The 24,824-nt window shown below is 40.2% G+C and overlaps 1 protein-coding gene across 2 annotated transcripts; it reads left to right on the top strand.

Annotated features, from left to right (window-relative positions):
- The first annotated feature begins 407 nt into the window (after positions 1-407).
- mfsd3 (major facilitator superfamily domain containing 3) lies at positions 408-24,824 on the top strand. 2 transcript variants are annotated; one of them, XM_069699728.1, is made up of 6 exons: positions 408-489; positions 1,046-1,887; positions 10,897-11,044; positions 16,859-16,959; positions 19,335-19,444; positions 22,452-24,824. In XM_069699728.1, exons 2-6 carry the CDS (start codon positions 1,179-1,181, stop codon positions 22,656-22,658), a joined length of 1,275 nt encoding a protein of 424 aa, XP_069555829.1. In that variant the 5' UTR covers positions 408-489; positions 1,046-1,178; the 3' UTR covers positions 22,659-24,824. The 2 variants fall into 2 exon arrangements, with proteins under 2 accessions (XP_069555829.1, XP_069555830.1); XM_069699729.1 differs by lacking the exon at positions 408-489 and adding an exon at positions 526-660.

The raw sequence follows: 24,824 nt of genomic DNA, 5'->3' as shown, positions 1-24,824 counted from the left end.
GTTTCTTACTATTTTATACAAAAAAAAAACACTTAAAAAAAAGCACAAAGTCCTCATTAAGCACATAAAACGCCAGGTTTTCCATAATCATAATCTGAAAAGCAAAACGTAAAACATTTAGCAGTGAATAATGCAGAAGGAGAGAATACAGAGCTATTGTTGCGTAATCTGCGTTGCCAGGTTGGGGAATAATATTTTTTTATTATTAAATTTTATTATTATTATAAATATATTATAAATATAAATATTATTAAATAATATTTACTATTTTAACTGCATTTGTAATAACTGGCAAATTTATCGAGTAGTTAAAGATCCCAGATAGAAAGCAGGCATTTAGCCTCAGCCCAAACTTCTGAGTCCGTCATCTGGAAAAGGGGGATTGCCGCCACAGAATCTGGCAACCCCTCTCGGCTCAGCCATCCTGGACCACAACTATAAACAACCTCTCCGGTTAGCCAAGACAAGGCTAACCCCGTTTCCTTCTCAGTACGTGTTAAGATTTCTCTCACAGCAGACACGGAAGTAGTCTTTATTACCTTATTTCGGGTTGCAACGATAAACAGATCATGAAGCTGACACGTTGTACAAATGTGTTTTAAATCTAACCGTGAACTACGTTTAGCTTTACAGCAGACTTAGCATGCTAACGGTAGCTAGGTAGGCAATTTGGCAACAAACTTAACTTGTTGTTAAAATGTCAACGATGCAAAATCGTGGTTTTTTTTATTATTTTTTTTTTTTTGCCATCTTAAAAAGTAAACTATGAAAACACAGGTGGTCTGAATAATATAGAACATGTTTATAAGCATATGTCGTTTGACTTTGAGGTGGCCTCCGTTAGCCGGGGGAGGGGGGGGGAAGGGAGAGGGGGGGGGGTTAATGTTACAGGTAACTGAGCTGGGGGCGGAGAAGCAGACATACCTGGCGTTTTAAGGTTGCTGGCAAGAGCTGTGAAAGCATTTAGCCCCCCCCCTCCTCCTCCTCCAGTACCCTATACAACCACGTAGTAATCCTGGATTTCACACTCTGTCTTCTGTTTCAGGTCAGCCAGTTCATCTGGGTCAACCAGTCCAACTTCAGGGACTCGCCACACTCCCCTGAAATCAAAAATAATGACCATGACCTGACCGATGGACCACTGCAGTGTCTGCTCAACCCAAACGCGGAGGTAGATCATGAATGACAAACTAGTCTTCTTGGGCCTGCTTTACTTCGTCCAGGGCATCCCCTATGGTCTCCAGTCTTCCCTGCTTCCTGTCTACCTGCGTGGAGCTGGCCACTCACTCACCCGCATCGGCTTCACCAAGATCCTCTACTTCCCCTGGGTGCTCAAGGTACTCTGGGCCCCTTTGGTGGACCGAGTTGGCACCAAGCGTCGCTGGGTGGTGGGGACGGTGTCTGGACTGGCTCTGACATGTCTCTCCAGTGCCGCCCTGGCTCCAGAGGCACATATCTGGGGAGTAGCTGGGACTCTATTAGCAATGAACACCTTAGCCTCAGTTCAGGATATTGCTGTAGACGGGGCCGCGGTGGGGTTGTTGAAAGGACGCGGGGAGCTGGGACTGGGCAACACAGCCCAAGTCGTGGGCTATAAAGCTGGGTCAGTGTTTGCCGGAGGTGGGCTACTGGCTGTGATTGACGTCGCTGGATGGAGCTGGATGTTTATGCTGCTGACGTTCGTGTATGCAGGCGTGGCTCTGTTTGTTTGGGGGACCCCTGTGCTGGATGATGACACTCTGAGGAGCCAGCAGGCAGATGGCAGCAGGAGGGGAGGGCAGGGAGGGCAGGGAGCGGATGCTATGAGGCCATGGAGGGTGTGGCGGAAGCTCCTGGCAGTGCCTGGCACACCTTGGACAGTCCTGTATGTCCTCACATATAAACTAGGTAAGTCAGATTAACACACAAGCACCTGTTTAAATTTAAATGAATAGACTCACAAATTAAACAAATACTAGAGACATCTTTTTATATATATCTGTGCCACCTCAGCCTAAAATTGTATTCCAATGTTTTGTCTGAACTGTACTTTATTAATTTTTTTTTACCAATTATTTTCATTACCTTCTTTATTAGTTGTTTAATATGTTAAATGTCACAAAAAGTGACAAATTTCCATCACGTTTTTTCCAAGCAGCCATCAGAAACTAAAGATATTAATTTTACAAAGATATAAACCAGAGAAAAGCAGAAAATTCCTAGTGGAGAGACTGGAGCCAAAGAATGGCACGAGGTTTTGATTGATAAATGAATAAAAGGATCAATCAATTATCTAAAACGTTTATTTAACAGATTGTGTGTACCGACTGAGATCAAATGATCATTATGAAACCAAGTAAAGGAAGAAAATGTTAAATGAGGAGCATTCCTATCTCATCTACCTAGAACTGGGGCACCATTTTTTTTTCATCTTTTCAGTTTTTATTTGTATTCTGTTCACAAACTAGATTAAAAAAAAAAAAAAACTTCCCAGAGGCAATGAAAAGTTATATTCCCTGAAATGATCCCTTTTTGTCCCACTTCGAACCTCTTCAGTTTTGTTTCTGTCTTAATGTAGGGCCCAAAGATCACCACTAGATGTCTCTGTTGATATTTCCATCAGGACTGAACTGAGGCATGAGCGTATTGGAAGAAGTTTGGGAAGTAATCGTTGCAAGGCAATTTATCTTGTCCTAGCAGGTCCTGCATGCACTTTGGGAAATACAGTCTTTGGACAGATAAAGCAGTTGTTTTTAATGTCGCAGTTACACAAGTACAAACCTCAGGCACTTGAATGACAATACAATGTCAGTTTGAATGCATTCATGCTGCAGTTTTATAGGTGAACTTGTTAGTTCCAATAAGAAGCTAAAATTTTAATGTAGTTTTGAAATAGTCAAGCGTGTGTGTGTGTGTGTGTGTGTGTGTGAGAGAGAGTTGATATGACCAGAGTTTGGTGTTTGGTAGCAGAAGGGGATTATGTAAGGATTAAAGTGTCTTTGTGTCTGTAGCGTTTAGAAACTGAAATGGAAGACGGAGCATCCTGCTGATGTGTGTTTATTGTGTATGTGTGTACGTGGGTGGTGGGAATATAATTGTCTCCTCGCATTTGCATAGTCTTTACTTGTGTACGTGCATGAACGTATATGCCTTTGTTTTTAAATTGTGTGTGTGTGTGTGTGTGTGTGTGTGTTTTTTTGAGAGTGTTAAGGGTGGTTCAGTAATCGGATAAGCCCCAGCAGACGACACTACTAGACAAAATATGAAGGCTGGCTGGACCCCCTAATCTGTCTAGAGAGCACCCCCCCACACCCCACCCAACACTCTCCCTGTCACAGGAGCACACACACACATACACACACACACACACACACACACACATACATACACACTCACTTACTCTCACTCTCTCACTCACTTTTGGCTGATGCTCCGATTACAACAATAATTACTCTTAGTATTTTCAGTGCCATGACTGAGCTCTGTAAATACATTAACAGTCTTGTCACTTGTTAGCTTTTCCTGTTGCGGTAATTTAGATATTTCCCACCTTTTCAGCAAAAACAGGTTGTGTAATATTTTAGATTAGGCCTAGATGTGGCAGCATAATTGCCTATGTGAGACACTATTGTTTTTGTTCATGGGGTATGCGGGTATGTTTGTGTGAGACCGGTAATCTGCCTGTCTGAACCCCCCACTTCTCACACTCACACACATATACAAGCTCAGATCCCTCTCCCTCATCTATCCCTAATGAACTCTTGAGTTTGCACTGTGTCCAACGCTGTGGCCAATCATTGGGAGCCTCGTGTCTGAACTGTGACCCTCGTGCCATCTCAGGCCACAGGCATGATGGGAGAACTGTCTGGGTAGACTGGAGGGGACAGGGGGGAGGGTGGGGGGAGGGGAGTTGGCAGGGAAAATGGCCAGGAAAGAGGAAAACAATGGAGGCCTCGAGTTGCAAATATAATATGCTCAAAAGTTGGATACAAACATTTTAATATCCTGTTGTTGTAGAGTATTCCCAAAACAATCAGCTAACCTCCATGAAGTTCTCATAAGTTTTTTTTTTTTTTTCATAAAATAATAGATAAATTGGTATTTGAGCCACTTAAAAACATACTTAGAACAACTCTACTAAAGTTTCTACTAAAATAATTCAGGCTGTCACTTGAGAAACATGAACATGCACCTCTAAATGGCAACAGAAAAGTATGTGAAGTCTGAAGCACGAATACTGCCAAGCTAGAGGCACTTATCTGAATTTGAGACTAGACATCGGGGTGGGAACAGCAAGGCTGTTTTTTTGTTGTTGTGGTGTTGGTGAACCATGAGCTCAAATGTACAGGACAATCTTTAAAGCAAATTTATCTAATCAGCCCCCCCCCCCCCAAAAAAAAAAGTAAACTAAGTACTAAAACTTTAGTGAAGCCACTATTGAATTTCCAGATACTTTTTTGTCTTCATTTTTAACTTCAGATCTTTTGTTTTGATCATTTAAAACCTAACAAACTTGTCTATGTGTATATTTTGCTTGATAACAAAGGTGCTTGTGCCACCTTTCTGCTTAAATGTGAAGTAGCTAAAACACAGAGCATTTATAACTAAAATGGCACTCCTTATTATACTTTAAGATATTCCAAACTCAAGTGTTGATCACTATAATTTGACAATTTGAAGAACATAATTATTTTACCGCCTTCCTGCCATCTATTTCAACATGTCTTAAACTGAAACGCTTTGTTTTTTCAAATCTTACTCAATGTGAGTTTATTACTTGCAAGTACATCTGTGTGGTAAGTGATGCACAAGTGTTGTATACAGCAGGGCGGTATAATTTTAAAAGTCAGGAGCCAGTAAGCCTGTACGTTTGACAATCGATGTGAATGACGATGAGAGGACGTGGACCTCGATAGAGACTTTCTCCGGGGAGTTTTAAGCAGGTGTACGGAGAGATGGATGCGTGAACAGGAAAAGTAAAGCCTTGTTTATAGCCACCCACTAATGTTTCCCTTTTAAAAAGACAAATATAAGGATTCATGTTTAAATACACCATAGAAATGTGCTCAACAAAATGTTAAAACATCCCCCCCCTAAGACGCGATCCAGCTCAATAGTACTAAACTACAACCTCCAAAATAACCACAAAGTTGCATCAACAAATGAACATTATAATGTTTGCAAGTGTAGGATTTGTAGCATGGCTGTTGTATTAGACTGTATTAGTTTAAGCTTGCAGTTTTAGAGAGAAACTCGGGGAGAGAGTGGGGGAAATCTTCCAAAGGGAAAACGAAGGACTGCAGGAAGGGAGGCTGAAGGAGGGGATGAATTAATGAACAACCACCACATGGTGCCCTGAGAGACAGAGAGAAAAACTGAAAGACATTTATCCATGGCAATACATAGAAGTGCATGATCAGTCTTGCTATTCAAAGGTCCAATCCTGTATTTTTACAACATGTTACATAATGACCTAAATCCAATTGCAAAGTTGATTCGTCTGTCAAAAACCAGCCTCATTTGATAACATCAGTGGATAATAATTGATGATAGTGGACTTTTTTGTTGTTGTTTGTAGAAATACTGTCATGAAAATGAAGGGAACCATGTGTTTCCAATAGGACCATGAATGGCTGTTATTATTATTGCATAATTTGTCCGAAAATAAACAAACTCCACCTGGCAGGTTTGGTTCGGGTGGAGAGGTGGTGGTTGTCTTGCCTCTATAGCGAAAGTGTATTTTCCCGTGTTCATGAGTCCTGAGGGCCACGGAGACCTCCTTGTCATTTGCATCGATCTGTAGGGACTCCTTGTGTGTGTCAATAGACTAATATGCAAAGGATATTGTGAAATTGTGTACGGAAGGGGCTCTGTTTACTCTTTTGTCCTCAGGCAACCTGAGGAGGCCTATGTGCACCTGAATGTGCACATAGGTCGTTATATGTGTGTGTGTGTGTGTGTGTGTGTGTGTGTGTGCTTGCGCTGTGCTCAAACATGTAGTATGTATGAAGCTGTCTCCGTTTGCCGTGCTCTCGGCAGGGAGTGATAACGTAGTTCTACAGGGAGGCCGCGTGGCGTCTGCGATCTCTCCGGCTCTGCCTGCTGTTTAGTCTAAGCTGCAGCCAGGACGGCAGGATTTCACCCCACTGTACTCGTTGACCTCTCACTCTCATCTCAACCTTATCTTATCAACCTTACCTCCATACTACCACCCAACCCCCTTCCATTGCACACACAGGGAAATGTAAAGTCTATGTATAGCATACTATATATATCCCACCATCTCTCCTATGGAATTACCGTAGATGAAGCATGTGCGAATATGTGTAGAATTTTTAAAATTCACTATGGTTGCTAATCAGTTATTGAAAACTTGGAAAACTGTCCTAAAACAATTGAAACTGGTCATGACGAGAGTAGCTCTTGTTTTCAAACTTTAATTACTGTTCGCGTTTTTTTTTTTTTTTTAATCAAAATTAAGACCTTTTTCTCAAGATGTTGCTGGACTGTCTTGTGCTTTTTTGCTTGTGGTGAAAATAACAGATCATTTGAAACGGTTTCTTTAAATATGTGTCACTGACTGAGCCACTACAGCTTAAGTTCTGTTTGCACTGCTTAAACACTGACCTCGTTTTTTTCATTTATTTTTTTTTTCCCACATACATCAAAGCCATGACATTTCTAATGAATTTCCTCTTGAGATTGCAACAAGTCACACAAATTCAACCAATCTCTGAAATATTTTTGCGGGAGAATTCTCGTGATTTCTCTGTAATCAAAAGCTCTGCTAAAGGCATTATGTCAAAAAGTGAGACTTTCCAAACAAAAATACCGCCTTTTTTAAAACAATTTTTTTTAATAGTTAGTGGCTCCTAAACGTCTCCCTCATCATCAAAACTAATCAAATGCCGGTTCGCTGGAAAAAGTGGCAAAACAGGAAGTGATCGGATGCCTCGGTCTAATCATACAATGTGATAAATTACATGAGTTTATACAGCCATACAGTTTTAAGAGACTGCACTTTATTTTTGTGCATGCAGTATGTGTTGAATTAGTATTATTTTAAAAAGTGTTTAGAGCTCTTATTTTGACAGAAGATGTCACAGACATTACTTATATGACTCAGGAAGGTTTTTGTAACTGAGTGCATGGTTCTTTAAGTTTAGAAAATAGATGAGAACTAAAATATTCACAGGAATGTCTGTGATGTACAGAATGCCTGTTACCATAGAAAGGGATAACACATGACATTACATAGTAGTAGCGAAAAGAAGATTTTTTCCTATCTTGCATTTTTTTACAAATCCAAAGAAAAGAAAAATAACATAAAACTTTACAAATTGCACCTGAATTTTTGAGAAAAGCTGCTTCAAAATCAAGTCTTTTTGATTACAATAATACATAAAAACTGAAATCCCGGAAGGACTAAATAAATAAGTGTTATGAAGCATCTTTATTAACTACAGTGAATAAAACAACCACACTTCTCCTGTTTAAGTCACTAAAAGCCCTTGAAAACTTGATATACTCCTGGAAAAATAAGCAACAGGGTAAAGTTAATAGAAAACACCCTGAGTAATTAATCAAAAAGTCAAATAATGTGCCTCAGGAGTATTAAGAGTATGTGGCTGTGAACACCACCACCTTCACAGATTCAGTTCCAATGTTTCCAAACTTCATTCGATACACCTTCACAATCTATTGCAGTTCAATTCAACACTTCTGCCATAAATTCTACCTTTACGCAACTAGATTTATTATTTTCAGTTGTTTATCACACTGTTGAAAATGGGCATTATGACGTTATAGTTCAATGTTGTACTGGACTGACCGCTAACTATGTCCTTAGTGCTAAAACATTTCATTTAAATGATCTGATCGTGAAGATTTTCAGGGCCTTTATTATGAAATGGTTTTGTTTCTCTCCCTGTCAACATGTTATACTTGCTTGCAAGTCTAGTAAGTGATTGATATTGCCATCATCTATCCTTTAAATAACAAAGGATAAATGAAACAACTCTATCTCCCTCCTTTTTGTCACAATCCCTCTTAATGTTGAATTGTTCTGTCTTTCTGCGCTGTCTGTAAACAGAGTTTTCTTTGAGCCTGCCATTCCTCCTCTGTTTCCTCTTCACTAACCTCCTAACAATGTCTCTGTTCATCTGCCCCTCCTCCTCTTTCTCTGTCTTTAGCTGTCTCCATCTGTGGCTGCTGTCCTATCTCCTCAGTCATGTTTAACTCGCGTTGTTTTATTTATGACTGTATGATTGCCATTTCCAGCACTATGTATCATCTTTTTTGCTTCTCTTGGCCTTTTCGCCTACTGCTGTTTCTCTTTTCCTTTATTTCTTTGTTTCTTAGTATCAAATTCTCTTAGTCCTTCACTACCTCCCCTTCCTCCCCACTCTATTTCTTTTCTCTTACCCTCTCCCCCCTTCAGTCTGGTTCCACTCTCTCTTCCTTCCCCTCCACTCTGTTTAATCTTTGCGGATGTCTAATGAAATCCCTGCTGAAATGGACAATTGTTGCTTTGAGAATATTTATAGAAAGGAATAATCAGCCTGGTTGTGTTTGTCAGCACACCCCCCCCCCCCCCCCTTTAAAGAAATAATTAGTTGAAGGCAGGACTGTGAAAGCTCTGAGCTTTGAGCTAAACAACAGACAGACAGGCACGGGAGCGCAGAACCATGGGTAAACAACCCTGGCATCATGGGTACGGCTGCTGCCAATGTTTACTTTATTATGACTAATATGGTTACCACACAGTTGATGCAACTCAAAACAGTTCAACACAGAGAATGACAGTGATTAAAATGTGAATAATGCCCAGAGATCATTGCAGCCCCCACTGAGTGTGCGGAGTCATGGTATCTTCTTCTATTATAATGATGTACTCTACAAAAGTTTGTTTTGTTATACCGCAAAAAAGGCAGCTTTTTTTTTGTTGGTCAAATTACATTACACATCATATTCACCACCTAGATCCTGTTTTGCTGTTTATTTGCGCAACCTCGATCCAGATACTCCAGATCAATACAAACGGCTTACCCTTTACTCTGGTTTCAAGGATACACTATCGTTTGATTTGTTCATAAATTTGTTCTTTTCAGAGGTGCAGTAACGTTAATCGATGGCAAATTTCGAACATTCATCATCAAATGTATTTGTTTCAGTGTGTTGATTATTTGAAGGATCAAAACCATATTAACAAATGATTTTTTTTCCCACTTCATTTATTACTTTCTTTGACTGTAAAATATCACATTGAAGAATACCTATAAGGATAGCAAATGTGATATATTCAGATTACACGTCAACTCCCAGAGATAATTCAGTATACTATTATATATGACAAAGAAATGCATCAAATCTCTATACTTGCGAAGGCAAGTAACTTAAAAAAAATTACTGAAATTATTTATAATCAGAATAGCTGCCAATTTATTCTCTGCTGGTTTACTAACGACATCAGCATTAGTATCAAAATATTGTTAGAAATAATTTGATATCGATAATGAAAGCATTTCTATAATACATACCTTAATTATTAGACTACCATTCATCCACAAATTCTGGATGTTTCAGTTCAGCTGAGTGTAATTCATCCGATTATATTACTTGTATCAATGACAGACTTCTAGTATTGGTAATTTTTTAAAATTGTGCTTACATCCCCGCCCCTGTGCAGACTGCACATTGTTCAATACACGATGATGTGGCAGACGTTTGTAGACTTGCAGTAGCGGGTCATGGTTCACTCTCGCTTATCTCTTGATCTGAAAGGAACAACAAAACACGTAATGTCTGTCAGACAGGTAGACATGTTTTCGGAGAAGCCTGTCTGATTGGCCAAATTAATTTTCATGACAAACATAGTCATTCCCATCAGTGAAACATGAGTGACAGAAGTGAGAGTGAGTGTTTCCTACGCAGAGGATCCACAGTTCATAGCCTACGTTTCTGCTGGGTTGTCACCCCACTGTTACAGCGGTAACTAATTCTGCTGCTGCACTCCATATCACTGGGAGCTTCTCAGTATTCTCTTCTTCTTTTTTTTTTTTTTTTTTTTACTTCAGTCTGTTTCATCTGTCTTTTTTTCCCTTTCTCTATTTTTGTTTGTCTCCTGGCTGACTGAGTGAGTGAGTCGTCGGTTGTGTTGCGTCGTCTTTGACAGCAGTCTGGGAGCCAAGCTGTCACTCATGCAGCTCCTTGGTCCCACTGTCTTTCTGAAGTCAGTCTCCATTAATATAATAATGGCGTATAGTCGGCACCACTGAATATTTTACTGTAATGTTCAGCAGAACATTATCCCCACACTCAACGCCACACAGAGAAAGTCTTACTGTCTGACAGAAACTTTTTATTTTGACTGAAAGGTCTTTGTGAGGTCTGTTTCATCTGTGGAAGTTTTGGTGTTTTTGTTGTGTTTTCCTTTTTGTGCTTTAGGAAAAGTGCGAGGCCCCCGTTTGATAAAGTGACTGAGGGTATTCTTTTTCTTGTCAGGCATCTATTATTGACACTTTCCAGGAATAGGCCTAGGTGCGCTGCATGTCGGTGTGCTGCATTTGATTCTGCAGTCGTCATCTCAGGAAAACCATGTTGTTCGGTCTCGCAGGCTAAACAGTTTGATGCAACCTCCTCGTCGTATTTGACTTGCGATTGGAAAAAGCAAGTGTGTTCAGGAGATGTCTTACATATTTATTGTAGGTGACAAATAGTAAGTCTTATTTAAATACATACAGACCATAATACATTGTGTGCTGATTGATTTAATCTGCAGAACCCAATTTAGCCATCAGTATGTGACCGTACAACTTATTCTGATCCAATGCTTCTGTTTTTCTCCCCATTTCTTTCTCCTTCTGTCGCTCATGTTTCCTCTTTGTCCGCCACTGTCTCCTGTGACTGTGTATACAGGTGAGCAGGGTGCAGTGACAATGTTTCCTCTTTTCCTGCTGGATCACCATATGACCGCCAGGGAGCTCGGCTTCTGGAACGGCGTCATTGCAATGGGCTTCTCCATCTGTGGCTCGTCTCTGGGAGGCCTCCTGCTCGCCCAGTTCAGGTAGTCTTCATCAACACCATCATTCTCACCATCGCTTCAGTTCTCATTGGCTTCACCATGGTAATCTTTTTTTTTTTTTTTTTTTTTATAGCAGGATTTTGTGACTCTGAAAGGCTATTAAATTAAAGCGTCGCTGAGGGAAAAAACTCTTCAAAAAGTACAAAATGTCTGCCAAAGTCAGCTCTATCTTAAACCTGGCACAAAGCGGCGCCAAGCACAAGGCAAGTGCCTTTGCTGGTTTCACACCAACGCAGTTCTCGTTTTCCTGTCCAGTGTTCACGTTATTTAAATAGAAAATGTACTTGCGCCCATCTGAGCAACCATGAGAGTATTGATCATAAATTGAAGTGTAGTTGGGAGCATTGTTGGTGAATTACTATCGTTGTTCCTGTCAGTCAATTAAGCATCTAATCTTCTAATATTTTTACATGAATGTGACCATTTACGGGACCTAAGTGGCGCCCAGTCACAAGTGATTTGTCAAATATCTTGGTACAGTCGTTACAGCACAGTTAGAAACAAGCCAGTCTGAAGCCGGAGAACAATATTATGTTACCAGCCGGAAATAAATTGTCACTGCCACACAAACTGAAATAACAAAATTGAAAACAAGTAATATATAAGAAAAAAAAAGAAAAGAACATAACAATCAAAGGGTTCAAATGTGGCAGGATAGAAGAATAGAAAACGAGGAAAAGAAAGGCCAATATTGGTCTCCGAGGCTGGTTGTAAGTTCCCAGAACTGTCATCCCATCATCATCATCATCATCATCATCATCATCATCAGCATCTTTCTCACCATGCTCATCTTTTCCTTCCTCCAAGCCTGTTATGTTCACTAACTCCTGCTTTCATGCAGATTTCTCCTTTACTTCTTCCTCATCAACCATTGCTTTTGTCTTCACAAACTCATGTGTGTGTGTGTCTATCAAACTGTCTGTCTGACTGTATATATGTGTGTCTTTCTGTCTGTTTTACTGTGTGTTTGTGTGTGTGTGTGTGTGTGTGTGTGTGTGTGTGTGTCTTTCAGTCTGTCTTACTGTGTGTGTGTGCTTGTGTGTCTTTCTGTCTGAATCTGTGTGTACAGTAATTTAAGTAAACATAGCCTTGTTTGAGAGCTCAGGGACCCCCTGTGTGGTGTGTAGTGTGAGAACAGTATGAGCAGCAAATCCATCACACAAAGTCAAGTGTGCAGTCTCTCTCACACACACACACACACACACACACACACACACACACACACACACACACACACACACACACACACACACACACACACACACACACACACACACACACACACACACACACACACACACACACACACACACACTCTTCAAACACACACCCCTTGGGGTTTGATCGCAGACATAATATGCACCTAGATGGATGGACAGAAAGTATTTGTCAGATTTACAGACAGATATTACAATGTTAGACTTCCTGATCATTACTTCACAGTGACTCTGGTACATGTTGTTATTTTCATTGGATAAGATGACCTTTTATTAATGTTGTCAAAAATGTAGTAACCTTTGACTAAAATGAGTTTCCATTTAATATAAATGTACAAGTCAATAGATCACACTTATGTGTGTGGCCTATTTTTACAGGTTAATGCAAGTTAAAGTGCTAAAGCACGGGACTGTCAGCATTCAACATTTTGAGACTAATGCATATTATTAATAAATGGTTTTATGACTTTTTAAAGATTCAAAAATTTCAAGAAATATTACTGTTTAAATGTTAACCTCTCGAAAAATTCCTCTGAAAATACATGAATTGAGAAATTTCTTTTGGAAGTCATTTTAGTATCTTTGAATCCTGTTTCGGAGATACAGTTTCTGTCTTAATAATATGATTGTCTTCAACATTTTCATGTTTTCCCCTTCAGCAAATTTACATTGTGCCGTTTGTGCCTAAACCATCGTTGCGTAAGGTTTTGAGTCTACTTATACTAGGATCACATTATAGCACAGCCCTATGGCCAGTGTGACGTAATGGGAACTATAAATAACAACAATGCCTTCATGGAGGGAAGTGTGTTAGTTCTCACTCAATGCATTACTCTACTCTTCACAAATCATCCAGTCTTCATTCTTTCTTTTGATCGTCATCTGGAAGATTTTTTTTCGCTACTTAGCCAATTTTGTACCAATAAGTATAAAATAATCAGGATGTGGTATGTAGATTGTTTAGCAGAGGTAAGGTGTCTTTTTCTAATGTGTTGGTATCTGTGTCGTATGTGTTCGCTTGCCCATTTGTTGACAGGCATTAGTTACTTGTTGCTTTCTGACGTCAGTTTGTTCATCCTTTTTTTGGCTCCCTCGTTTTCTCTTCTTTTCAAGTGACACTATCAAACACAGGAATCCTCAGAAGGTGAAAGTTTCGTTGAGGGGAACGCGCTCTGAAAAGATGTCATTGTCATACTTTGGCTTTTGATCTTTCACTCTCCGTCTCAATCTCACTTGAAAAGGACCATGTTACTTATAAAGGCAGTAAAGTGTTCGCACACTGACAAAAGACAGAAAACACTCTGAGAGGTACATCGTCTAAATGTGTTACTCTGCTGACGATAGAGCCACGCTGGAAATATGTTAGTCAACACTAACAAGTCATGGCTACAGATAGTAGTTATAGATTTAAAATAATTTTCTATTTTGAAATTTTATAAAGTAATGCAATGATGCAGTTTCCTGGCTCTGTATCCATACCAATGGATCAAGCTTACACACACATTACAGTGCTGTCATAATTATGACATTTTAGTTGGGGATTAATTATCATACAAATAATTGTCATTTAAAATTATTTTTTTTTGCTCCTTTTATGCCACTGTTAAAGTTAAGCCTAATCAGAGTTTAATAATACACATTCATCTTTTGAAGAAATAGAGACATTTATTGGCTGCGGTGTTTTGGCTTTTCAACTAAATCCATGATGTAAATGCCAATAAGGCTCATCGAAATGCAGTCAGTCGCCTTCGAGATAAAACAGTTGGTGGCGCTGTTTTTCCACGCGTGTTACATTAAAACACAGCAGAAGAGCAACGAGGTTACGTTAAAAGAGCGCCAGTTTAATATCAAATAGCAACAGAAATATGACATCTCTGTTAGTTTCACTCTGCTGTTGTTATACAGATGAATGGAAACTACTGTGATGATTGTTCAAAATGATTGCAGTCAGCTCAAATAATAATTTGTGATAGTAATTTGTGGATCTATTTTGTGATTTGGATCTATTCCAAAATTCATTCGGGTTCTTCTTTGGTCCATGCTTACAAACTTCCACCAAGTTTTTGAAAATCCGACCAGTAGTTTTTCTGTAATCCGGAAGACAAAAACCAACCGCACTGAAAAAAATAACCTCGTTACTAGAAGTAACAAAAGAACAGCTATTTATTCAAACCTCCCCGATGATGAAGTAATGTGTAAAACAATTTATTTCACCTTATTTGAACTGTAACTGAAGCACCTCTGTTTGGCCAGTGATATTACAGCTGATGAATCAGACTGTGCAGTTATTAATTTAATTTTCCCAACCTTTGTTAAAATCCAATTTGGAGTGTCTGAGATATTTGTGATAGATGAAAATAGATTAAAATTGGGCCCGAGTCAGAAGAAGAAAAAAAAAATTGAGTTTTTTTGTACTAAAAATGAAAATGGTTATTTCACCCTGTCGACAATTTTCAAAATTACTTTTCAAAATTAAGCCAGAGTTGATAGCATTGTTAGAACAGAGACAAAATTATGTGCTGATGGGTGCTGAAAAGTAACTGTAAACTTGTACAAGTCAGTAGTAGATTAAATGTTAAAACTGATATTTTTGTTTGCATGTACCTTGTGGTGCCAAATGACCACTTCTTCTTCCTTACTTCTTTTTTTTTTTATCACCCACTCATTCTCTCTCTCACTCTCTCTCACACACACACACACACACACACACACACACACACACACACACACACACACACACACACACACACACACACACACACACACACACACACACACACACACACACACACACACACACACACACACACAGTCCACTAGGCTGTTGTCCCACCTCTAAAAGCTCAGTTGGAAGGTTTATCCTCCCCACCATCAGGAACGGCTGAGTGGTCAGTGAGTGACCCCCTTTACAACCGCCACTGGCAACCTGAGAGCAGAGCTATTCTTATCTGGGCCTGGCCCGTGTGAGGTGGCAGCCAGGGAGGTTCTCTTTCTCACACACGCGCACGCACACACACACACACACACACACACACACCCATAGCATCTCCTGAGAGTGCGTGATATGAAAGGCTGTCATTGAGAAGGGAGGTAAAGGAGCAGTAGAGAAGAATGTCTTTAGCATGTGAATGATGCAGGATTGGTTTTCCAACAGGGAGGTAAGGAAATGCTGGGTGGAGAGGGGAGAGAGGGGAGAGAGGGTGAGGTAAAGATACAGAGAAGGGAGGGAAAAAGGGATGTTTTGTATAAAACTAAAACGTGAAAATAAAAACTGTGACATCTCCAGGAAACTGTAAAGGACAATTTTTTTTATATTTTACAGTGAGAAATAAATCCATAAAATAGTTGTCAATTGCAGCCCCAGACCTTAAAAACCTGACAGACTTGTTTGGCATAAAGTTCGGGACCTTTATTGCATCAAACTTTTTTTTCCCTCTCCCCTCACTGGTGGACAGGATTAAAGTTTCCTTTGAGATATCAAAGAAAACTTATTTAGGGTTTGTACTAAACGTCGATGCGATTATGGCGACGACCAAATTTGCTTTGATATTATCGAGTATTGAAAACTGCCTTGTCATTCGATACCAAACTGCGATAACTCGGCGACATCCACAGTAATATAAATATCGTTTTTGTCAAAACATGACTTGTACGTTTACGCGGGAGTGAATCTTATCAGCGTCAGTGAGCCAATACAGCGTTTACTCAGGCAGCAAACTCGGGTATATAAACTCGCTCAGTTTTAACAGGAGATAAATGTTATATTAGACCACCTTATTTCACTCTTTTCAAAAATAATTGTTGGCCACACAGCTGTCTGAGTTGTGTGCGCTGCAGAAACTGGAGGTTTCTCCGTGTGCAGCTGGCTAGCTAGCATCTACCTATAGAATGTGAGGCGTTGAGGGGACATCTGTAAATTGCAGTGTTTATCCATAGCTTGCAACCTGGAATAATGCCTAAAAAAAGGTTTAGAATGAGTCAGTTTTACTCAGTTTACTTATCCAACTAAATCAGATACCGTGCTCAGTTTGACAGGCCCCTTCTTCCTCAACCTTTTTTTTTTTTTTACACATAAATAATTCCATGCAAAAAATAAAAACATAAACAAACACACTCACAGTCCTTTGAGTGGCAGGCGTCCTCTGAGTGATTGGCATTGTTAATCCCTGATGTCAGACAACAGTGTGAGTGCGTGTGTGGATGTGCGTGTGTCTGTGTGTTTGTATGTATGTTAACAGTGATTAATTACCGTCCTCATGCTGGGGATCTCCTTAGGTTATTGATTACGTCATGAACCAAACCCACAGGGGGATGATTTTCTTGCACTAACAGGGAATCAATTAGTGTCTGGGGACTTGTTTACTTAAGCACGTGCACGCATGTGGCTGTGTGCGCGCATGCATGCGCGTGTGTGTGTGTGTGTGTAATTATGCGTGACATGAAAAGAAACACAGAATTAACGATACTAGCCTGGAGTCTCTATCATCACATATCACACTGCTCATCGATACACAATTCCTACCTTAAAGTTAGTGAACATCTCTCTGATACTTGGCTTGTTTACTGGTCTTTTCCTCAGCATCGGGGCTCTGATGCGACGCATGTTTGTACTGCGAACCATCAGCATGGTCTTCCAGAGTTCTCTCCTCACAATACTGGAACCATCACCGCTCATGAAAGGTGAGAAACAAGCTGAAACAGGCACAAGACAAGTTGGCAGTCACAAATTTAACAACAACACAATTTCAACACGAACACCATGAATATTTAAACAGTCCCTGCCTCTATCGCCACCCGCAAGACCAGATTGTTTCCTTAGGTATGTGATGTATGATGCTCTGAATCTGTGATTTTGAAACTGTCAGACTGTCACAGCTGTTCCAAAACAGAAATGCTCAGCCATGTCATTGACATCTTATTTCATTCGTCTCTTATATAAAAAACAAACAAACACCATATTGACTTGTTAACAAGATTAAAACTTGACTTTTACTTGAGGAGAACTTTAATCTTTGATTCTTTTCCATATAGGCGAATGAGTGCACCACATCTGTAGATTTACATATTCAGACGCTCCAGATCCTGATCCCACACATATAGGGCAATCGTTTGACCTTCTAGTTCCTTGAATAAATACACAAAACACGCATTAATTAACATTCAGGTTCATGTATATGCACTGCTTTAGGTCATAGATGTACAGTGTTAGTGTGGATACCACATTGAGGCACAAGTCACACTGACTGAACTTCATGAGCTTATATTTACATAAAATGTGCTCAGTTGCAGATTTTATGGCCACAGTTTAAATATAATGTAAAGTGGTCAATATAAAAGTGAGTAAAACGCAACAAAACTGCAAAGACAAACACAAATACACTTTTACCAACAAGGACTGAAAATCACAAAAAAATGCAGCCTCAAAAATGAGCACTGAGTCGAGTCGACACTGGTGCCAGTCGCAACACAACATCAACAGTGTTATTCACCAGATCTACTGCAGTACTGTTTCACTGTGGTATTTCTGTCAGTGCATTCAGCCTCTGGATAAATGTAACATAAGGTGCGTGTTGTCCTGTCTCATGGTTAAGGAGAAAATATAAGACGAATTTCTGAGTGTAGCTGGCAGGTAAGTAACATGATATTAAGATTATATAACATCCGTACAGCCGGATTTAACAATACGCATGTATTATGACAGTGAAAGTTGTAAATCCTTGTGTAGAATTACTAACACTTCCTTATGTGCACAGTGAGGTTGACTTGCAGTCAGATAAATGGTGGTCAAACAAACCATCGGCCTAAATCCGATCAGCACTCCCATCAGGTGAATAAAGGGCTGAGAATTCCTCAAGGAATCACATAAAACCACATAAATTCACACAATGAAACAGTCCTAAAGGCACAAACATCTCTTTGGTTTACAGTACAGAGACACAAAGAGCGGACATATTGAGACATTGCTCCATCTTATTGGTGGTGATATTCTCTGAGTTTGTATGATATGTTGTCCGACCATGGTGGAAGGAAAAAGGGATTCTTTGTGTCTGACTTCCTGTCCGGCTGACCTGCTCTGTGCATCCGAACACGGCTTCCGTCAAAAACAGACTCGGGAGCATATTTGTAGCGGAGCTGGGCCAAGAGATGCTTCTGAAATATGCTACGGCGCGTGGTGGTGGTATCACAAGCGTTGTCTGGAATAGCTGGGATGAGCTACCCAATGAAACGCAGCCGGTGTAACCAGCCAGTAGACCATCCTACGAGCAGTAAAAGTTAAGAACTGCTGGCCTGCTGCACAAGACTTTGAGCCTGATGTTGATAGACAGGAGAGATCTCTCTCCTGAGAACCATTCAGTTGTTAAAGTCTGAATGACACATCTGATCGTGTTGCACAGCCAGTCTCAGAGCATTTGGGATTCACATCCACGCCATTCATCTCTGCCAGAGTTGTCTGTTCCTCTATCAAGCCTCTCAGACTGGAAGTTGAGGCCTCTTCCTCCTCCATTTTAATCCCAGAACAAAGATTTCAGGAAAACTTGGCAAAAAAAAACAGAAAAACATTCAGTTTCAGATTTTTCAATATTACATGATAACCCTCCGCTTCCCACTCTTCCAGTCTGATCAGTCGGTGTGTCTGTGTGACTCCACCAGCCTTGTGTCGCTGACTGAAGAGTCTTATTCGGCAAAAACTCTGGCGGCTTGAGTGAATAATTCAGTGTTAGCAGGAGCAGAGACAGATAGGCTCTGTGGTTCCTCTGTGTTTCCCCACTAACACTCCTCTGCCACTTCCCCTCAGAGGATACACTACATGTGTTTTGGGGACGGGGGGTGGGAGGAGGGGGGGGGGGGACGACGACTGCACTTCAGCTTACCGTTTCCCGCTGCTTTGTCTCCCTGCTTTGACTTCTATATAGAATAGTATAGTGAGAAGTATAGCAGAGCAGACAACAGTGTAAAACTGATAGTTTTCTTTTCTACCTTCTTTCAGAAAAATAACTACTTGTTTTTTTTTCTTGTCTCACTGTAGTGGCATTTGATTCATTGTGTTTCCTCAGGAATGGCAGTCCTGAGCATGAGTGTTCAACACTTCCTGGGCGGTCTCATCACCACGCTCACCTTCACCACCATGATGCATTGCACTCAGAGGGCCGAGGAAAGCATTCAGGTAAGGCAGACTTTACTCATTCTTTACAGACCCAGGTTGTTGTTATGCAACAGCTTTGCTCTTTTGTCACTATCTTTTAGGTGATAACTTATCGTTCTTTAGTGTTAGGTCACCTCCTGTGGCTTAACAAACAGACAAAAGTCTTTCTTTTCTCCCGCCGTCCTTCCCTTCTTTCCTTTCCTCTGTCTTGGTGTAATGGTGCTATAAGGGAGGCCGGAGTTTGAAATCCTCAGTATACAGTGCCACACCTATTGTCATACATACCTGTTAGCTCACATCAGCTGTTTCCACCTTCAAAAATCTCTCAAGTCGAAGCAGACCTAGTTTCTATTCACCCCCCTCCCCTCTATTTTTTTTCCACTTTCACTGGCATCGTCCCCCCTACCAACAAACTCTGTCTCTTTGTCATTCTGTAGTATTTTAAATGCTCTCTTTCCTTTCCAACTTTTTCCTCTCCTTTCTCATTTTCTCCTCTTTGACATAACTCCTTTTATCCCTGTCGTAACTGGGCCATCGTTGCCTGGAGGTGATCGTTGTTCACACAGCCATCCAGACGTCACTCAGTCAATCTCTGAAGGTGACAAATTATCATTTAAATTGCTGTCAGTCTTAAAGTGCAGACGAAAGAGGGGAAAAAAAAAAAAATCACAGGCTGTAGCAAAGATATTAGGATCCGGCGATGAATTAGAATAAATAATAGAAAAACAATCACAACATGCGATGATGAGAACAACAGTTAATGCGAGAGGTTCTCATGACACATATACTTTTTGGTTTTTAGTGTGTGAATCAGTGTGTGTGTGCTCACGCGCAGGAGGGGAGAGCAGTGGCTCGTCTGTGCTCGTTGTGTGTACATGTGTGTGTTATTGAAGGCAGTGCTATCCAGTAACAGAAAGCTGATAGTGTGAGTGCTTGTTAACGATCCCCAGGAGAAAGAAACCGAATCTGTTAAACAAGTTGCTCACAATAAAGGCACTCCACTTTGCTGTGGTCACACAGGCTCTCAGAGCTCTCTCCACCTCGGCCCACAGACCACAGCTATACCCAGACAGTCTAACCGAACCAATACTCCCTCACCGCTCATCAAATTCAGATCATTTCATTTTAGTCTTTGTTTTCTGGTGAGGAATGTTCTGTACGAATTTAGAAACAAGTTCCGTTCCTCTTAGAGATGGACATATTAAACACTATTCGATATTCACTGGGAACTATTTGACTATTATTCAAAGACCACTCCCCCGCCACACCCACACACAGAAAGAGAGATTCACTCATGCCGTAAACTCAAGGCTCGACACATGCCATCGCATTTCACAAAACACCTTATCTTTGAGACGAGGGCCGTTGTTTGCTCCGCATTGATTGTTGATCTGTGGATGAACGGTCCGCTCGATGGTAGACTTGATGATATGCTCGTTTTACCTGGACCTCATCAGAACTTTTTAAATGGCTGTATAAGTCTTTACATGTTTCTGCTGTTTGTACGAGAGCATTTAATCTCACAGCGGCACACTCGTTTTACTGGAGGCTGGAAGTAATGTGTTCCTCTTCTGTTGTTTATTAATAGCAGTTGACAAAAGCTCTGAGGTGAATTACTGCCACCTTTTGGCAATAATAATGCATTACTACCAGGCGCCAGTAAGAGCAAGGGAAACATTTTTTTTTTTTTTAGGACAGGACGATAGTTGCATATATTATTTGAATTGTTATGATTTAATGAGTATTTAGAATTTTTTAAATCATGACCCATAACTAGTCAATATCTATATGACTGAAGGATTTAGGGCTGCAGCTCTTTATTGATTCATTATTATTCTTAATGATTGATTAATCATGTAACTACAAAATGTCAGAAATTCTGTTTTAAGATGACACTTTCAGATGTCTCGTTTCATCCGACCAACACTCCAAAATCAAAAAGTATGCAGTCAGCAATGTTATCAGACAGAGAAGAGCAGTAAGTCTCAACCATTGAGACAGCAGCATACTTTAGAGAACATCTTCTATTTTTGCGGAAAAAAACCAACAAAAAAACCAATATGGAATCGACTATTACATTTTTGCCACTGAACTGTCAATCTGCTGATCAGTTTACTTAAGTGCTAAGGTTTTATATCTAAAATAATATAAATGAACATTTGTAGTCCTATAAAAGAAGCTGTTTGAAGCAGCAAAATCAGTCGTGTCCAACCTAAGGTGCAGTGTTTCACACAGGAGAAGACTGTCCTTTGAAAGTGTGCTGTATCTTCTTTTTTAATACTGAAGAGTAATTTGTTGATGGAAATGTTTTTAGAATTCCGTGTTTGTCAGTGCAGGCTTTACACAAAAGAAATCTGTGAAGAAAAAAAATAAATCCTGAGACTAATAAATGAATGTGTTCAGTCAGTAGTCTAGGTGTCACTAGAGTCCTGTGTTTGTCAGAGCTACCTGCTGAATGCCATGGTTTTGGGCAGAGGGAGGAGAGATTAGGTAATCTCTCTCTCTTTCTCTCTCTCTCTCTCTCTCTCTCTCTCTCTCTCTCTCTCTCTCTCTCTCTCTCTCTCTGTCTTGAAAGCCTTCAGGTTGAGATCAGATACTCTTCTTCGTTTGGCCTCTTTCCATCATCTCACGCCATGATCTCACGCTTTCTCTTACAGGTTTCCAGTCTTTTTGTGTTGTTCTCTTCGACCCTTCTCTTTTGCACATTGGGGCGTTTTCCTAAACATTTCCAATCACACCTTTTCCTTGTTTCTCTGTCTGTTGCGGCTAATTGTTCTGTGTCAAGACTTGAGAGCAATCAGGTGATAAGTTGCGCTACAGGATAGGATGAAATGTCACCTCTTCTAGCCATGGTACCTTCCCACTCCTTGTACTCACAATGTCGGTCTTTCTTTCCCAAACTCTCTCCTTTCCCCTTGTCCCTTTCTCATCTAACTTCCTTCTCCTTTTAATCTCTTCTCCTCGTTCCTCCTCCTCCTCTACTTCTTCTTCCCCTTATCCTACGTCTCGGCATCCACTCTCCCTTTAGGCGACCCACTACAGTTTCCTGGCGACTCTGGAGGTTCTCGGGAAACTGACGTTCAGCGCTCTGGCCGGAGGAGTGGTGGATTGGTTTGGTTTCCAAGTTGCCTTCCTCTTCTTCCTCACCCTCTCTGCGGGAACTGCCCTGCATGTGTGGACGGCTACCTTCACTGGTGCTCTCAGGGAACACCAGCTCAAAGATCAACCCAAGTGATATCGGGGTGAAACGTCCTGACTCGGGGCATCCGCTGGTGCTGAAAAGGTGTTGAAATATTTAGAGTTTGACTACCAGTATTCAGACACGCTGAAAGTTCTTGAATCCTATTAAATGTAATACTCATGACTTCAGCAAATAGTTTCTGTCTAGAAGATCTTGACTTAGTTGACTTTCAGCCATTTTTTAAAGGAGAATCAGCCATGCGGTTAAGCACTCTATTACAGTGTTCTTTTTTTTTTTTTTTTTTTTTTTCAAATATCATTTCACTGGCAAAACTGGCCTTATGTTTTAAATATTTTGCTTTTGAAATGTCTGGACAAGTCTTAAAATGTAGAGTAGTGTGATGCAACTCGCACATACTGCTTAGGTAAGGATTAGCATGTTGAGTGTAGCTGTATTGGTGTAAAATTGGTGGGATTTGGTGCTTCCAATTATTGGGATGAATTTATGGTGTTCAGTGTGTTAGGCGGTGACATACAATCATGTACTGAAAGTTGCAAAGTACTTTGAAAAAAAAAAGGAAATATAATCAAAGCTGTTTTTTTTTTTTTTTTTTTAATTTTTAATCATCTGAGCCATTTTAATATTGTTATAAACCAGCAATAAGAGCTGAAGCCAAAAGCAATATCGCTACTTTGTAATGCTTGTTCTATCATACTGTACTGAATATGAATTTGTTAAGCCCAGTTCAGACTGAAGATTCAAAACCGTTTTAGGACATTATCGGTAAAAGTTGAAGCAGTCTCAGCTCGACTCGAGTCAGCTGACGGTGTAACCTGCGACGCAGTTTGTCAAACTGCAGCAGTTTTAGAACGTCACGATAGTTATGTTTTTTCTGTTTTTTTAGAAGAGACCGCAACTCCTCTAACCGATTGACCTGCTCGGGGGAAAAAAGACAAAACAAGTTCACGTTCATGGCATAAATGTGTAGCCCCTGGGTATTCTGTTGAAACCCCATGGGAAGCTCCAAATTCTCAACCCCCTTTGCAATTGCAAAAAAAATAAAATCCTATCACCATTCTCAATCTTGTTTTAATACACTACAAATTAAATCTAACAATGAAAAAGCCTGCAAAGCCATCAGTTAAAACAGAAGAACAGAGAGTGGCGACACAGTCTCTGTGTAAACTAGCAGGTTTCAGAGCGTTGGCACAGCGTTGCGAGTATATGCAAGTTTCAAATAATCTCATGAATCTTTGGTCTGAACTGGCCCTCAGTCATTCTCTTGAGTTTTATGGTTTACAGTTGTAAATGAATAAATCTCTACTACCTCGTATCAGCACTGTATGGTACGATATACTGAAGCCGAATGTACAGTAGCTGCACCAAGTAGAGTATTCACCCGTTCACAATCTATAGTGGCAAAATGTAGATGACGCTAAAACAGTTAGCCAAAGTAGGTTCGCAGTTACTGGTTCATTCTCATTAAAATGAGAATAAAATGTCTGTTGAATGAGGAGCATTTATTCTGTTTCTTCTCAGAGTAAACTCCCCTCCCCTTGTAATCCAATACTTTAACCCTGACACTTGTAGGAAACCTCAGCCTTACACATTGCATGGTGCCATCTTATTTTTGAATCAGACTCATTAATAAACTCAATAAAACTTGAATGACCAATATCACTGGGACAATACAGTTCCTGATAACATTGTGTACCTTTTGTGTTCTATGTTGAAAAAAGGCACAATAATATATACTATAAACTATACTGTAACTCTCCACTGTACTGTATCCTATAGAAGATAATTCTCTCCAGGCTTAAAATATGAATGAAACAGTAACGTAGAATGTTTTTTTTTTTTTTTTTTTTTTCCACCAAGCTCTGTTAGAATATAGTAACATCCTCCATATAGGTGAATGTACTAATAGCAGTTAAGTCTTAAAATTCATTATTGTACTGACAGGTGACATGCACATAAGACCAGAATGCATTTAAATAAAGGCAGTAATCTCAGTACGTTTCGCGAAATAAAACAGCTGGTCACCTGCTTTCCCCCACATAATAAATAAAGGGATGCCATGCCACGTCATTGCTGATTTATTCTCGTAGCCAGGTCTTCTATCATGTCCTGACTTGTAGAGTGCGCGTTGCAAAGCACATCTCTTGTCTTTAAGCTACTGTGATGCCTGAGATTTGCACAAAAATAAAGCTGCTGATTTAA

The sequence above is a fragment of the Brachyistius frenatus genome, unplaced genomic scaffold, assembly GCF_029030835.1.
Source record: "Brachyistius frenatus isolate BFR_SWC_R1_liver_20210118 unplaced genomic scaffold, ASM2903083v1 Contig_31, whole genome shotgun sequence".
NCBI classification, from domain to species: domain Eukaryota; kingdom Metazoa; phylum Chordata; class Actinopteri; family Embiotocidae; genus Brachyistius; species Brachyistius frenatus.
Note: the sequence above shows the minus strand (reverse complement) of the source record. Positions and strands in the feature narration are given on the sequence as shown.

Bases quoted from the DNA above. Each gene is read 5' to 3' on its own strand.
- mfsd3 (XM_069699728.1), top strand. From the start codon at position 1,179: ATGAATGACAAACTAGTCTTCTTGGGCCTGCTTTACTTCGTCCAGGGC. The intron at 1,888-10,896 runs GTAAGTCAGATT...CTGTGTATACAG, and splicing joins TGTCCTCACATATAAACTAG to GTGAGCAGGGTGCAGTGACA. The intron at 16,960-19,334 runs GTGAGAAACAAG...GTGTTTCCTCAG, and splicing joins ACCATCACCGCTCATGAAAG to GAATGGCAGTCCTGAGCATG.